This window comes from Haemaphysalis longicornis, unplaced genomic scaffold, assembly GCF_048455015.1.
Source record: "Haemaphysalis longicornis isolate Haplotype H1 unplaced genomic scaffold, Haemaphysalis longicornis Haplotype H1 scaffold_3, whole genome shotgun sequence".
In the NCBI taxonomy this organism is placed as follows: Eukaryota; Metazoa; Arthropoda; class Arachnida; order Ixodida; family Ixodidae; genus Haemaphysalis; species Haemaphysalis longicornis.
In genome coordinates this window covers 72886410-72902376 of record NW_027526335.1, presented here as the reverse complement: position 1 = coordinate 72902376, position 15967 = coordinate 72886410, and the positions used below count along the sequence as shown (strand labels likewise).

Sequence of the window (15967 nt, the reverse complement as noted above, 5' to 3'; positions counted from 1 at the left end):
CAAAATTAAGTCCTTGGCAGCTAACAATGCAGTTCCGTGAGAGTGATGCACTTCTGCAACGACTACTGAGAAACAAGAAAGCGTTCAACTGCACAGCCGTTACCCATAGGCGCGCAGTGACTCCTGCTAATAGCCGTCACACTCTTCTTTTCCCTGCGTTCATTGACATGTTGCACCAATCTATGAGCAGCTGCTTGCCATGCGAGCATCACGGGACACTTGTTATGACAGGTAGTTAATGTAGCCAGGTATGCTGTCAGCCGTGCAAGCTTGAACTAATGCGTGCTTAGTGATACGTTTTTCTTTCTATAGTTTCTCAGACAGCGCCTAAAATTTGCGGCAGCTTTGATCAGCCGGCGATAGCCGGAAAATGAATGGTGGCAACATTTATTCCCCCCTGTCTATCCGTTTGTAGTAGCAGTGGCTGGACACTTTTTTTTGCTCAGTTCAAGGCGAAAGTTGACTTCATGGCGTCAGCAACGAAAAAATGGTGACCAGTCAAAGCTAGGCAGGTACTGCTGAGCTTGTTGGGTGCAGAAAAGAAACCTTAACCCTTCCATACCCTTCCAGGCAAGTGGAGGCTTTTATGTCAAACGAGGGATGACGCATAAGAAAAAAGGGGATGCACTAAAAGAGGCAACACAGATGGAATGAACTTTACTACGGCGATCAAAATGAGGGACAAGGTTGTGAGTTCAGGACTAGCTCCGTAAGAGACACCTGCAGCAACAAACCTTTCCGCCAGCCGAAGGCAAGAGCTTTGACTGTGGCCGGACAGCTCCTTCTCCCACTGTTCAACAGAAATTTGCAGTATTCTAGCAATCTTAGGTTTTGCGAACAGTCCCATACCATCTGGTAGAGGGTGCCCGGAGCATGCGTTGCCGCGGTCACGTCATCACCCGGCCTTGGTGACGCCCCTACTGCTACTTACAGTGCTACGCCACGCCACTCTACGCTTTCCGTAGCGTAGCCATTGCCCCCTTGAGTATACGGTGTAAACCAGGCTGTGCAACCTCAAGGGGGAACAACCGTGGCTACAGAAAGCGTTTACAAGCGTCTGTAGCCACCTTTAAAAGCCACGTTTAACGTTTACAAGCATCTGTATATATATGCGATAGTACCTTGCTGAATTGAGGCCAAATGATCTTGGAGGGGACCATTGAGCAGTCGGGAAAGTGATATTTTTTGCATTTTGGGGAAATATGTCCCAGAAGTTGATCAATAGCGTATTACCCCTATCGAGAGATGGAATCACCTTTGATCGCAACACCTAATGGAGACAGAAAGCTTTGTACTATAGAATAATTTGCGTACAATAGGACCTGGGCCACTGGTGTGCCAGAAACACACAGCTGGCTCAGCCACAAAGATAAATTGGGCCCTGTTAGCCCCCGCGCCTTAGGTTCTCAGCAAAGTTTCCACGGTGGGTATTCGAAATCCATTTACAGAGGAAAAACGTGGTCTTCAAAAAAAATGGACGCCACCCCGCAGCTGTTGTAAACCGCTACACGTGCTGATTGATTGGGGAGGGTATGAAATATTCCTCCATGTCTCGGCGGGCTTGTCGCTTGCACTCGGCTCCTCTGGTGGCGAATGATGGGCCCTGATGCATGCACTTGGCGTCTTTGGCGAGAACTTCTGGATCCTGCCTAGCCCGACGCATCGCGCTAGCCCATGATGTCAACCCTCTCCCCTTTGGAGAGCAGCTACAAACCTAATCTTTACCAGAACAAATAGGGGGGGGGGTCCCATTGTTCACCGGCGCCTTATCATCCATCATGCGGTGTCGATACTTTTTTGTGGTTTTTCTTTACACAAATATTGAGCGCCATGCTGCACGCCTGATTAGCCTCACGCGTTCGCTCAGCGTCTTGTACGAGAACAGTTGGGTCCTCCTGGATTATTTGTTTACGACACAAAATTTTCCAACCGACGAGAGGCTAACAGCTTCTCTGTTATAAAGTAGCGCATTAACTTCATTTCAGGTAACCTTATACAGCAGCGAAGAGACTGGCGTTCCAGCAAAACTAACCGACGGAGCTTTTATGTCGCAGACGCCAAGAATAGCACATACCCGAACACTAGAACACGGCGCACGTACATTCGGTATATCCTTAGAAGAGAATCACGGCGCATTCCCCTCTTTCTATGGCTGAGACGCCTCAACCTGCCAACAGCACGTGCACATTTAGTAGCTATACACGCTATATGCGGCCTCCTCTACGCTTCTTCTTCTCCATTAAGTAGTGCTTTATACTCTTCCTTTTTTCACGAACGGTTCCCGCTGGCACAAAGAGGCCGCTGGTATGCTGTCACTAATTTAAACTCCGTTTACGCTCGTTTCAAAAAGTTGGCAGAAAAATATAAAGTCGCCCAACGAAATAAGTGTGCAGTCATTCAGAGAGTTAAAGGGGTGGTTTGAATCTTTGGCCGTGCTCAGAAGATTTATTAGAGGCTGTTCGTGTGGCCGCTTTTGCTCGTTCGTTTGCATCGCGTACCTGGCGGATATATTATTTCAAAGTAGATGTTCTGCGACTTCCGGTAATGCTGATCTGTATGTTTCAGCTGCTACTGCTATACAGAAGGAAAGGCGAAACTTCAAGTTTTCAAACTTGCATACGCAGGCCAAAAGGTTTGCAAAACACTGGAACACCAAATTGCGTATTGTTGTTATGAGTATGGAATACGAGCCATTTTTCATAGTGCTTAAACGGGGGGTCTAATCAGAGGTATTTTTAGCACGCTAATTACGAAGGGAGCAAAGCACTTGTATGCTAACAGCGGACGTGCGTTGGTAAAATGGGAGATTGGAGAAGCCTCTCGGTCGTAAAACAACGCAATCGGAAGAGGACGATGACGATGGTAATGAAGGGATGCAGTGGAACTTAGGCTGACTTTTACTATAGTTTTCCTACTCTTCTCTCTGTTGTTTTTTTCGTGTTTTCTCTCTCTCTCTCTCTCATTAACCTAGGCCAAATTCTTTCTTCTGCTCCAATATTTTGCCTCGCATGATTGATTGTAATGAAAACATAACTCTTCTTGGCCAATCCCCCTAACTGGGTATGCGCCATTTTTCGGGCCACCACCACCACCACCACCACCTACTGCACAGAATCCTGTATGTCTGGGCTGTCTCCACTGTGATGCACTCTACAGCGTGAACCTCACAGGCAACTGCAAAACGTGGGCGCCCTTGAAAGTAAAAACCTAGGCCCCTTTCTCAAGAGAAAGATGCTTAAAACGCGGAGCTTTATGCCGTGCACCCTCAGTCAAAGTCAAAGTTCGAAATATAAACTGCTTCCATCGTGCCGGGATGGCGCAATCGAATCGGCGTCGGCCTCATGGCACAAGGAACCCAGGTTCGAAATCTGACCACGGGGAGCGTTGTTTTCCTGAGGCGCTTGTGCCTTCGCTTATCATCGTCATCGTTTTGTGAACTCCATTGCGTAAAGTTGACTTTCCTGCAGTGAGTTTTGCTGACGGGGAGGTCGCCTTCAGTGAGGCATACAAAGCTTCGCTTTAACTCTTTCGGGACCGCCGCAAAAAGTGATGAAAGAGGGAGGTCTCGGTACAAATTTTTTATTACATAAAGCAAAGGCACCATCCTGCCTTAGCATACACCAAAATGCAGCTAATTATATGTTCTTTGACATAGAATACCAAGTTTTCCTTCAACACTGACGACAGAACCATGAAAAAATCTGAAAGTAAGAACTTCGTAAAAAAACTAAAGAAAAAGATAGAAAAAAGCGCAAATATAAAAACATTAATAAAGAATAAAATTATTTCAGGATATACAAAATCCAACACAATGCTTTGTTTCTTTATCGCGAAAGTTTGATGCGGCTAGGTGTAACTCGTTTTTTGTTTTGTGTGTGATCTCTTTGGCACTAAGGCCTTGGCTACGTCGTCGCCCCGGTACACGCCTGGCTCTCGTCTCGGCGAAAACTTGACCTGTTTCTGCGCTGGTGGCAGGAGATCACTACCATAGGTAGTTAACACCCTAGCGAACAAATATAAACCAGCCAGAATATATTTCGAGCGCACAAACCTACTCTAGAGCCAATTGAAACTAAAACGAACACCCACCTTTGAGCGCGATTTGATGTTCCAGGCTGATCGACACCCGAAACCTCACTCGAGCTGAAATCCGATCTCTAAAGCCGCATTCCGACTCTTCACTGCCACTCTCATCGTTAAAATCAACAGTAGAAGTCAGAGATATGCGAGACGAGACGAGGCGGATTTCTTATCGCGCTTGCGCGAGTATGACGCCATGTTTGTTTACATTCGAAACCACTGCCCGTCAGAATAAAATATCTGATGCGTTGCCACCTGGCGATAAAAAAAGGAACTTCACAGAACAGAAAACTCCAGGTTTCAAACTATCTCCTAGATGTCGCTAGGTGTTCCATCGAGCGAAAATTTGTATTCTGCAGGCTCGCGAAACCATCGATCATATGTGATCGATCGCCTATGGAGCGGTCCCGAAAGAGTTAAAAATACTTCCCTACGAGCAAATAGGCGGCGCTCGCTGCAGCTAAAATAGTCACCGGCCAACAACCATGACGACGCGGAGGTCTACACGTCAGACATACATCCCTCCTGTGACGAAGACATTGTCGCAACACGACAGACCTGATATTAGCCAGAGAAGACCGTGCAGCTTGAAATAAAGTCTAATGATTTCCCAATACCACACTTGCACAGTCTTAAGTGCCTCCCTAATTTATTTTTACCAATAAACATTAAGTTAAATTTTCCGCCTCGTAGTTTATCGTCTATTTTTCCTGTTGATTTAAATAAACGTTTATTCTCTCTCCCAACAGAGACATGCGGCGAATCACGTCTTCAATCGCTGTGATACACATAAGCAAACTTTTAGCAAAAGCGCGAATTCAAAAATGGTTGAGCTTGCACTAGTGGTGCAAGGCTGGAGAAACAGAGCTGGTGGCCCCTCTCCTTTCGTCGGAGACCCGGCTGTTTCACCTGCCATGGATTTCCGAACTTGCCGCTGAAAGTTCCCCACGACTGGCAGGCCCAGTTCGTTTCGTCCGCAGGCTTCCACACCTCTCCCAAAGTGGACCGCGTTAGCACGCGCTAGAACCCGCGGCCATGTCCAAAGCCAACGCCCGTTTTATGCGGTGCGAATTTATCTGACAATTAGCTGCAGTGGGGCCGCTCGTGCGACGACACAACCTGTTTTTGTAGTTTTGGCAATAGATCGTTTTGCCGCATGAACGGCGCCGCGGCAGCTAACTAGCAGATAAATTCACACAATGTAGGGTGGGGGGCGAAGGTAGCGTAGATATATGATTTCGCATTGAATAATATAGCAGGGTCAAAGTTTTTTGAAGGAGCAGCAGCTGCTGCTTCGTGGTGTTAACTGAGTCGAGTGCTAGCCACGAGTTGATAGGCTACTCATGCTCCTGTTCAGGACTTGGAGGTATGGGCCACCACCCGGATTTTGCGCGTAACATGCGCACCTTTTCTCATCACAAAATGTCTCAGTTCAACGGCGTCCAGGTGATATTCACCCGACATATTTTAATTCCATAAATACATTGGTTCAATTAAAAATGCGAATAAGATATGGGACACACAATTTAACATAAGACTCTTGTTCTGACGTAGACAAGAAGCGACCAGTGGCTGAGCACTAGTACAGGGCACGGAGAGATCGTATTCCTGGCGTTCTTGTAGGACCCGCTCCTGGGGCTCCTGTGGTAGTCATTGCTAGCGGTCGTGATGGGCTCCTGGCCTTGTTTGTAGTCTGGGGGCTTGAAGGGCTCGACAGGCTTGGTAGGCTGGCCCATTCTGGAGAGTTGCTATTCAGGCTTGGCGAACTTCTTCTACTGTGCCTCTTCCTGCGCTTCTTACCGTATACAACGGGCTCCAGCGTCTCCTTCATCGCTTCCAAGTTTAGCGAGGTCGCAGAAGACGGTTTCTGGTTGTCCAACGTATGGGCCATGTCTGAGCTTGAGGGGGATTTACCGGGCCCTGGTATGCACCGCAAAACTAGCATTGAAACGAACGCCAGTAGGGCCATAAGCCCTAGTACAAAGTCGTCTCGGCCAGCGTATCGGACTACCTGCAGCAGTGACGCGAGGACGGCTGCCACGCGGCCACAAGCGAAAGTCAAGCACAGTGCCTGACATCGCAAGGGAGTAGGAAACAGCTCGAGGATTAGTATGATGTTCATGAGCAAGGTAACCTGCGAACACCCCTTGGCGACGATGAACAAGACAGCATGCACATCGGTGGCCTCGGTCGCGACGCTCATAAGAGCGCTGAGGCTACCCAGCATCGCGAAGAGGACGGTCGTGAGCGGTAGGCGAGGCAATCGATCAATGACAAACACCAAGAGGATGAACCACACAGCGGACGCTGCAGACGCGGACAAACGAACCTGTGCCTGGTGGCGTGCGACCAGTGACTGTAGCATACCGTAGAAAGCGAACGTGGCCGAAAAGTAAGTGACGGTCATCACGACGGTGCATCTTCGGATGTCGTTGAAGCTTGGTTGGTCCGGATCTTTTACTCGAACGAGATTGCTATTGGCGACCTCTTCCTGTAATTTTTCGGTCATGATCGGCGCTTCTGAAGGCGAGAAACCGTTTTTACGGGCTGCAGCTAGCAATACGGCTTCTGCTTCCTGAATGTGTCGCTTGTAGAGAAGCCAGCGAGGAGACTCGTACACCACCAGGAACGCGCTCATCATCAACAGGGTGGGAGATAGCATGATGGCTTGGAGGTGCTGCCACCGGAGGCGCAGCCGGTATGAGAAGTCGAACCAAAGCTCTGCTGCAATGTCCCCAAAGGCAAAGGCGATGACCATGGTGCGGGTTCGGCGTCTGTCCGCGGAAACTTCAAAAAGCAGTGCCTGAGATATGACAAACACGGCGGTTGTGCCACCTGAGTTTAGGAATCGGGTCGTGACGTACATAATGTACGTGTCGGCGAAAGTAATGCCGAGAGTAGATAGCAGTAGCACTATCACGCCGGTGATGATGATGGGCTTGCGACCGACGCTCTCGACAAAGTAGCTGGCTATGCCCATGGCGGCCAGGGCTCCGGCGCTGTACACCGCATCTGCGAGAGCCACCAGCGGACGGCGACTGCAAACGAGGTTCCAGCGGCTCACCAGGGTGTTGGTGGCTAGCTCGGGATCGTAGTCCCACTCGCTGCACGCCACCTGCACCAGAGTATTCCGCTGCTGCAGATATTCCATTGATGCACTGTGGGCTGTTGCTCTTTGACCACAATTGCGAGTCTAACGGTTTTTCCTAAATCGCCTTTACATTTATCGCTTTCTGAAAGGGCTTCTCCCCTCGGGATTGAGGAACTTTTGTTAAAGAAAGGCGTTCTTTTTCAGGCTTTCGTGCGTCTTAACGTTACGCCCCATTTGAACGCTGACCGGGTGTACTGGCATACAATGCCATGATAGAATGTTTGCAGAAAAGGGCAGCAGCATTCAATAAAGGATTGCCGAGAGTTCTCAAACCTTGGCTATCTTGAAGACAATAGAGAGTTACAGCAGAGAACAGAACCAGTCCCGGTGTATGGTACCCGGTGCACCTGCGCATTCGCACGACCACGTTTTCCGCTTCTGCACATGCGCAGTAGAGCCGGTCGCTTACGGCGTACCTTACCGGTTCTCCATTCTACTATAACTCTGTAACTGCTACCGACTCCATTTTTCGAAATAGTACCTTTCCCAAGAAAGAGTGCGGCGAACATGATAAACTCGATTTCAGCACGCACCGCACGTGTTCTGAATCAACATACACCATATATTATTGTGAATGCGAAAATAAAAACAGGCGCAAAACCAGCCTCACACCACCATGTCGAATGATAACGCACTCGTTCATTGATTTATAGTAGGGTTTAACGCGACGACGCAGCGCAGGTGATGAGGCGCGCCGTAGTGGAGGGCTCCGGATTAATTTTGACCACTTCGGGATCTTTAACGTGCGCCCAAATCTCGTGCACACGGGCGTTTTTGCTTTTCGCCTCCGCCAGAAAAGCGGCCGCCACGGGCGGGAATCGAACCCGCGTCATCGTGGTCAGCAGCGCAACACCTTAGCCACTGAGCCACCGCGGCGAATGATAGGCCACTCGTTAACGGTGCGAAACCTACAGCGGTTGCATAAATTTCTGCGGTGACAACCGTTGGTGACACGGGAACGAAGCCTGCGCATATACAGAATACATATGTGCACATATGTAAAAATGAAGCACATATGCACAAGAAATGCATGACCAACTTCTATCTGGGTTCACTGAAGTTGATGTGGACGCATTTTTGTATACAATACACAACCCGCTATTACGATATGTCATTTTGTGTTGCGATATCGCTATATGTGGAGGTAACGGGTAGTCAGTGCTCGTGCACAACAATGTATCCGTAGGGTCGTTCGTTTTCGGGTTTTGTACATTTTTTTTTAATTGAGGGATAAAATAGGGTGCTTTTTCTAAAACTGATAATCGGTCTAGATCGGGTTTTTGTGGATAACTATTCCGAAATTCGGGGGGGGGGGGTTAAGGTTGAATTTATAGATGTACTAAGTAACACACCCAGTTTATTTTATCAGCGGGTATACGAGCTACTTAGCTCCAAGTCGTTAAAATTGGTTTTTGAAGCTGGTAAATGGGGGATATCAGGGTTTTCTAGCAAATACTCTCCGTAATTGGCGTTTGGAAATGCATCAGTAATGATCATGACAATAAAAATCATTGATAACGTCTAAGAAACGAAAGATTTTATTAACAAAAAGCTGGTCATTGATTTTTTACACATCCTTGTTTACATACATTATCATCTGCATGCGCAACATGTCGGTCTCCATTCTAGACATGTCCGACCGTTGAAAGTACCTCAGCTGGGAGAATTGGTTCTCTCGACATCACAGGTTCCATTAGCCAGGCACAACAACGTTAGTGGAGCATTCGCCAGCCGGGGGTGATGAGCGGCAGAATAATACCACTACTCAATGAGTTCGAAAGCTGAGCTTGTGAGGCTTGCTTCCAGCAACAACGGGGTGAGTACGGCGGATTGCTTACAGAATGGACCTTTTCATACCATGCTATGAAAAGGTCCATTTGGGGAGAAATTGGTTTTACCCGATTCGCCACAAAGATGTCCGGGGTGTAAAAATATGGTAAAGTCGTGTTTTACCCTAAAACGAACAACCCTATGTATACGTATACGAGGAGCACGGTAAAATGACAAGAAACATCAATATAATTTATGTTCTGGAATCTGCATTTACCTTTCTTTGGTGCGTCTTTTTATAAGGATCGTTATGCAATCGTTGCAAGGGATGACCGCAATGTCGTTGTCCAACCATCACCGCAGCATGGGCTGGAGCCAAGAGTTTTGTTGTGTTTTTGTTCATATTTGTAAATGTTGCTTATGTTTCCGGCCATGCAAACGAGCAGGCGAGACCCTCGGTCAGGACATTGGGGCATCGAGTATGTCTCCTCAGCGTTGACAAAGGAATCAATCCTGTCAACTCAAAGACCACAAGCAGAAATTAAACCACACCATTATCCCATGAAGGGGTATAGCTGCGCATTTGTTTATCGATTTGGCAGAGAGCCGTACCTAAAACTTTAATATCAAAAGTGGCTGCGCATAGCGCGCTTTTCAAACAGTAATGTGAAACTGAAATTGAAAGCAGCTCTTGCGCAGCGCCACAACGTTAACACTGACATCACATGATAAATTTACTCCACACGATGTGGCCTTGCCTACAATACTAAACTAAACGGTAGTGTCTATTATCCCGGCAGCCGGGAGAATTACCGCCAGAAATTTCTCACGGCAGTCGCCTATTATTGGCTAAGCACGCTACGCGGATATCCTAGGAGGAAATATTCCCTAAAAAGCCGCGTTTGCAGCCGCCCCTGTAGCGCTGTGGTATTGTACTTGGGTTTCAACGAGAAGGCTCGTGTTCGAGCCTGCCATTGCGATGTTTTTTTTTTTAAGACGATAGTCTTTCTTGGGCTACTTAAACCCAGAAATTTTGGTCTGCGTTTTCCCCCAACCCTTCCCCTACCAGAGAGGCATGGGAGGCAGCCCTGCTTAATTGCTCGGGGCTGGAGTCTCAAAGGGCTATAGTTCGACGGGCGAGAGTGGCGGCCTTGACCAATGGGGTCCCGGAATAGGGACTGCACCTGTGCGGAGGGCCACAGGCCCTAACTCTCTTTTATTCTGATCAAAAATAGTTTCCCTCCTCCTCCTCCTCCCGGCCAAAGTAAAATGCTTACTGCGCAATAGTCTTTCATACTCACAGGCAAGCGTAAACGTCTAAGCCCTGTTTATAGTTCATACTTGTGAACTTTGTTGAACAAGAACAAGACATTACGCAAATATAAAACAGGAAATTCGTACACAAGGGATATATGCAGTGTTCCTTAATTAAAAAAATCCTGTATGCTTGGTTTTTCGATAGCAAATGACGTTCTACATCTACTGCAGAAAACCACCGCCTGCTGTTCTGTTGCCCGCGCCACCTCCTGGCGGCATGTGAAAAATCACGCGGCAATGGCAAAGAAAGGTTCCACAAGCTAGGTTTCACGTTCTGCTTGGAACGCACGTGGAGCACGGCAACGCGGTTCTATAAACCTTGAAGTCGGCCGCCTCGATTCACGCGAGTCTCCGCCGTTCTGCAGCGCTGGCATCGAGGAACCCCGCCTGTAGCAGTGGAACGCGGTAGATTCAAATCGCCTTGAGCAAACCTTTAGTGTGTTTATTTTGAGATGAGCGCGACGGAACCGGAAGAGCATGAGAGGTGAGCGGGAAAGCGAAGGGGGGCATTTCCTTGGCAAATGTCTACAAATACTATTTTGACGACATTTGCAACGAAAGGAGCAGATACGCGGCCAATTTTTTAGCTTTCAGAATTTTTCGGTCATCGTGATTTTGTTAAGGTTTTTTTACTCTGGTTTTTACTATATCAAGAGATCGACGCACAGGACTTCTAGAATGGGTTGAATTACGTTTAATATAGGTTGTGTTCTGTGTCGTTGGGCTGGGTTAGATTAGGTTTGTTGCAGTTGTGCTCGATTTGGGTAGGTTATGACGCGTTCGGTTAGGTTACGCTAGGTTCGGTGAGGCTATGTTATGTTATGTTACGTTGGGGCGTAAGATTATTCAGGAAATTTTAGGCCAGCCAGCTTTTATGGAAATTGCCGCGAGAATTTCCCGTGGGCAATTCTCACGGCTGCCGTGAGATTAGACGCAGCCAAACTAAACAGCATGACACGAGGAAAAAGATTCGCGGCACAATGGGAGGACCCCTGCTGCTCAATCTGTTTGCAGTTTGTCACAAATGACCCGGCAGACAGGGCAGCGAGAGCAACACATCGGGAAGCAAAAGCTTCCAACTAGAGGTGCCGACCATTACGATGCATTAATAGGAATGACATCAATATTAAAGCTTTTCTCTCCCTTTCACTAAAAGCGACGATCGAGTAAAGTTGACAAGAGGCTTTGACAAACAGGTAATGTTGACAAAAGCAGCGAAGCGTAGCAACAGGGTATTCTAAAAAAAATTCACGCATCTCCGCGAAGTGAATACCGACGAGTGGGCGAAGCACTGGGGATCGTTCTTACCGTAAATCACATGTGGCATAGCCCACTCGCGCATGTAAATGAATGACAACGCGTCTGTACAGTATATACAATTCCAATGCAATCCAATCCGATGCAATTCCATTTAATCCAATCCAATCGTATCCATTTCAATCTAATACAAATCCAGTTCAATCCAATACGATACAATGCTCCTCACGCATGCGCAACACTGTGTACACGGACGCCAAACCCCGGACAAAGTGAAGGCCTAAGGTGCTTCGCCCCTAAAATCATTCGATTCATGAAAGCACGGCTTAGGGAATCTCTGCGCTCCTGCTTTCGTGACTCCCACGTACAGTTGAGTGGCGTTCGCTTTCGGACACCATGCGACACGAGACCTCACGGATTCAAGCGCACTCTTTCCTGTAGTGCAAATGGGCGCAAGCTCCCGCGTGACCAAACTTTGACGGAGAAAAGGCCCACATCATGATCCCCCTTTCGTGACCGCTCCTGTTCTAGGGTGGACTCAGGGTGCACTTTCGGTTTACGCGAGGTAATTACGGCGCCATTGCACACAGACGTGGGCCCAGGATTCATAGATTACTGCGCGAAAATAATCGACATTACCATGCGGGTTCGTTTAGGACACTCACCGTTTCCGCGTTGTTGCGGTGGCTTAGGTCGCTGTATATGAGACATTGGCTCAGTCTGCCGTCGGCTTCCAGGGGAATGGCCATGTTCTTCCAGGCGGCAACGGACACGTTGACGCCACTTGGCGGTCGGCACCAGTGGTCCAGGTCCCTCGAGACGAGCGTGAACGCCTGCGTGTGGCAGAGCAGCACCAGCATGCTGAGACTGGCGAAGATTTCCACTCCGCGCTGGAACCATCCGTGGCCGAAGACTTCTTTGCAGTCGAAGAAGTCGCCTGCCCGCAGATCGACCTCGTTTTGTCGCCGACGGGAATAGAGTAGCATCCCGTATCAACCGCGGTGGGCGAAGTGCTCAGAATGATCTTCTCTGGTGAATGGCGCATGCAATGTTCTCATCGTTCACTTCTTCTCCTTCTCGCATTAATATTCATTTGAGGCTGACCACTTCCCCTTCCCTCTCCCCTAAAGCTCAAATAAACGTTTTTACCACCACCACTTCCTTTTTTCCAAGTACCCTTCCGGTTGGAAAATCAAAACCGTAATTAAAGCAGGACGAAGGTTTAAATCGGTTCTCAATTCAATAAGCATGTGGGAAATAATGAAGCCATACAACGCATATATGAAGCCATACAACGCATATACGAGACATGCACTTACGCGGATGATACCAGTGTATTTTTTTACGTCAGCGAATGCTTTCAATTTAATATCCGGAGCCAATGATGTTTTATATGAACTTCATAACTGTAGCCTTGCCAATTCTTTAGCCATTAACGTAACAAAAGCAAAATCTGTCCTTTTAAGGGCGAGAAACAAGATATTTGATATCCATGATGGAGTAACAATTGGTAGCACTGCTATTGAAATAGTTCCTACCGTCAAAAACCCGGGAGTGATTTTTGATGAAACTTTGTCGTGGGGTTATCATGTTAACCCAGTTGCGAGCAAATTTTCTCCCGTTGCTGGCATTCTTACAAAACTACGTTCCGTTTTACCTACAAGCATTAGGTTGGTGATCTATAATTCCTTGTATTTGCCGCATTTACAGTACTGCCACCTAGTTTGGGGACTTACCACTACATCCAACTTGAACAAAATATTCTTGCTTCAGAAAAATGCCGTACGCGCGATCGCTAATTATACATATGACACCCACACCAACCCACTTTTCAAGCAGCTTAACATTGCCACTGTGTAAAACGCTACACAGCAGCAGTTAGACAGCATAGAAATCCCTACGAGTATCGCTATCTGATGACGAAGTCGCGGACACTATGCGCAACTCTACTTAGACGGCGAAAATGTGGAAACGAGATGGCCAGGGAGGGAAAGGGAAGGAAGAGAGACAGAGTAAAGTTCAACAAAAGCTCAAGTGAGTTTTGTCGTGTTCTAGGTCCCAAACTTCGTCGGTACTGCCGGCCGTCTTCGCTCTTCCCGTTAAGAATTACTGCGGAACGTTGCAAAGGCTGGCCGAAGAAGCCTGTTACAATTCAGAGCAACGTTACCCTGTGCGCGCGTGATACAAGTTTGTTGCAGTCCGGTGAATTTTTTGTGTCTTGCGGTAAAGCCCGCCCTCCTCAAACAAGTTAGCAGCCGAGGCGTGTCTGCCGCATGGACTCTCGTTGGCCAAGACTCACGCCCGCGGCTACTGAAAACTACGGAACAAACTGATTCTAGCGACGTCGTGTTGAGACCTGCCTCTACGAACAGACTCCGCCCCATGCTCCGCCCGCTGAAAATCCTCCCTTCCTCCTCTCAGACACAACGCGCGCCGGATATCACGAGACCGGGAGAGGGTGTTCTTGTTTGTTTGTTCTTTTTCGTGCCGAGCGCAAGGCACTGGAAGGCGGTGGAACCTCTGGCACTTCTCTGTATAAATGTGCCCTTTCAGTGACCCGTGTGAGATCGCGTCGGGGTTCCGTAAGGAGTGCTGCTTTTCCCGAGTCATGCTGTAAGCTCGCCCGCAATGGTGCTGCTCCTGTATCGTCGCTGTTCAACCCTCGCCATGCAGTAAACCAGCCAAGTTTTGCTCTCGGCTGTTTGTCGTCAACACCAAGGCAGCTCTTCTGCTCGCCACTCGTTCTACCGCTCCACCACTTCATGACGAAGGCGACGGAGCTCGGTACGGGGCGCCTTCGACAATGTAACAAGTCTCACAATCACTGAGGACTTCGTATTACCGCTTCAAGGCTTGACACCGGATACACGGGACAAACGCTAGTCTACGGCTCCTGTCGTGTATTCCTATGCTGTGTCCAACGAAGCTTTCAGCACTATCATATGCATTGTCGTCGGTGTGAAGTAACCAACTAACTAAACTTTGTCTTGAATTGACTAATCATTACACTTGGATCGTGGATCCTTAGCAACCCAGAAGGCCAACCGAACTTTATAGAGGCTGAGGGGGGCCATACTGGCATAACACGAACTATCCGGAGCATATAATAAGGAATAGAGCAGGAATAAGAGAAAAAAAACATTCTCCACATGATTCAAGCGTATGTTATCAGCAGTGTCGCATACTGCCTACCATATCACAGGCTTAGTGAGCAACAGAATAACAAGTTAGACACAATAATAAACGAGATTATAAAGCGGCTACCGAACTGCCCCAGTACAGGCGAACAGTAAGATAGAAAAGCTAGAAATAACAACACCTTTAAGGAAATCAAGCCAGCCACTCTGAAGGGTAGCTACAAATGCTACAAACTGCGATAACAAGCCGAGCTATACTCGAAAAAGTAGCACTCGCTGAGATACTTAACGAAGGCATGCGCAAAAAATATATGGATCAACAATAACAAAAAATTAACCATAAACCACTCAAGAGCAAAAAAAAGCCAGAATAACATATCGACAGCGAAAAATACACGGACGCGCTCACAGTCTACACCAAAGCAACGTGTAGAAGAAAGCCGCGATGCGGAAGCAACTGTTGTCGATGCCAACCATAGCCTATAAGATTAGTCCACTATCGCAAACACGAATACAGAGGAAACGGAGACCAGAGCAGTCACCTTTGAGTTGACCGGCTTAAAATTGCATCAGAAGAGTCTTCACATCATGGCGCACTGCAACCGAGAATTCTTTGTCTTCTCCGAAGTCAGAACGTCACGAGAGGCAGGACAAGTGCCAAACAAAATGAAAGGAAGGCCCCAGGAAATAGAAAGATTGAGCTGTGCCCCCGGCGACGAGGGCCTCATGGAGAACAAAGCGGCTAACGTACGCCACTGCCCGTGATATAACAAGCCGAGCGGGTGACAACACGCAGTTCCTTACCTTACTTCTTAGTAGCTACAGGGAAGGAATAAAAACGCTCAGGTCAGCAAGGGCACGAGAGAAAGACCCCTTCCTTCCTAACCTGCAGCAACTTTTCCAACCTGTACCACATTGAGCAGCAGTGAGAAAGCGACTGGCATACAGACACTATCGAAAGAAAAAAAAAATGATCCAAAGACACAACTCCGACCAGTTTGAACGAAAAAAAAAAAAACAGCTCTGACCGGTAAATTTGTCGCGGGAGAAGGCCAGGCTCTGTGGTGTCCTAAATGAAGGACCCCACCTTTCGGCAACAAAAAAAGTCTTGTATTTTTCTGTAAAGGTTTATTTCACTTAACTATATATTTAAGTGTTACTAGAATTATTAATGCATTCACAACAAAGTACTTATATTAACGTACATTCACCTCGCGGTACGTAGCGTGGTTTAAGATTCCTTATCCAGGAAACT

At 47.8% G+C, this 15967-nt stretch overlaps 1 protein-coding gene and 1 non-coding gene across 2 annotated transcripts in view; both read right to left on the bottom strand.

Moving 5' to 3' along the window:
* Positions 1–5599: 5599 nt before the first annotated feature.
* The window catches only part of LOC144173294 (solute carrier family 22 member 7-like), a 110575-nt gene continuing 100207 nt past the window's right edge, over positions 5600–15967 (bottom strand). Inside the window, exons 2-3 of the mRNA XM_077701777.1 lie at positions 12241–12408; positions 5600–7195 (exon numbers count right to left, since the gene is read on the bottom strand). Coding sequence (XP_077557903.1) covers positions 5660–7195; positions 12241–12324 — 1620 coding nt within the window. The 5' untranslated portion in view covers positions 12325–12408 and the 3' untranslated portion in view covers positions 5600–5659. The remainder of the gene's footprint in view (positions 7196–12240; positions 12409–15967) is intronic.
* Positions 8035–8107, bottom strand: Trnas-gcu (transfer RNA serine (anticodon GCU)). Its single transcript has one exon. It is a non-coding gene; the product is annotated as a tRNA-Ser (tRNA).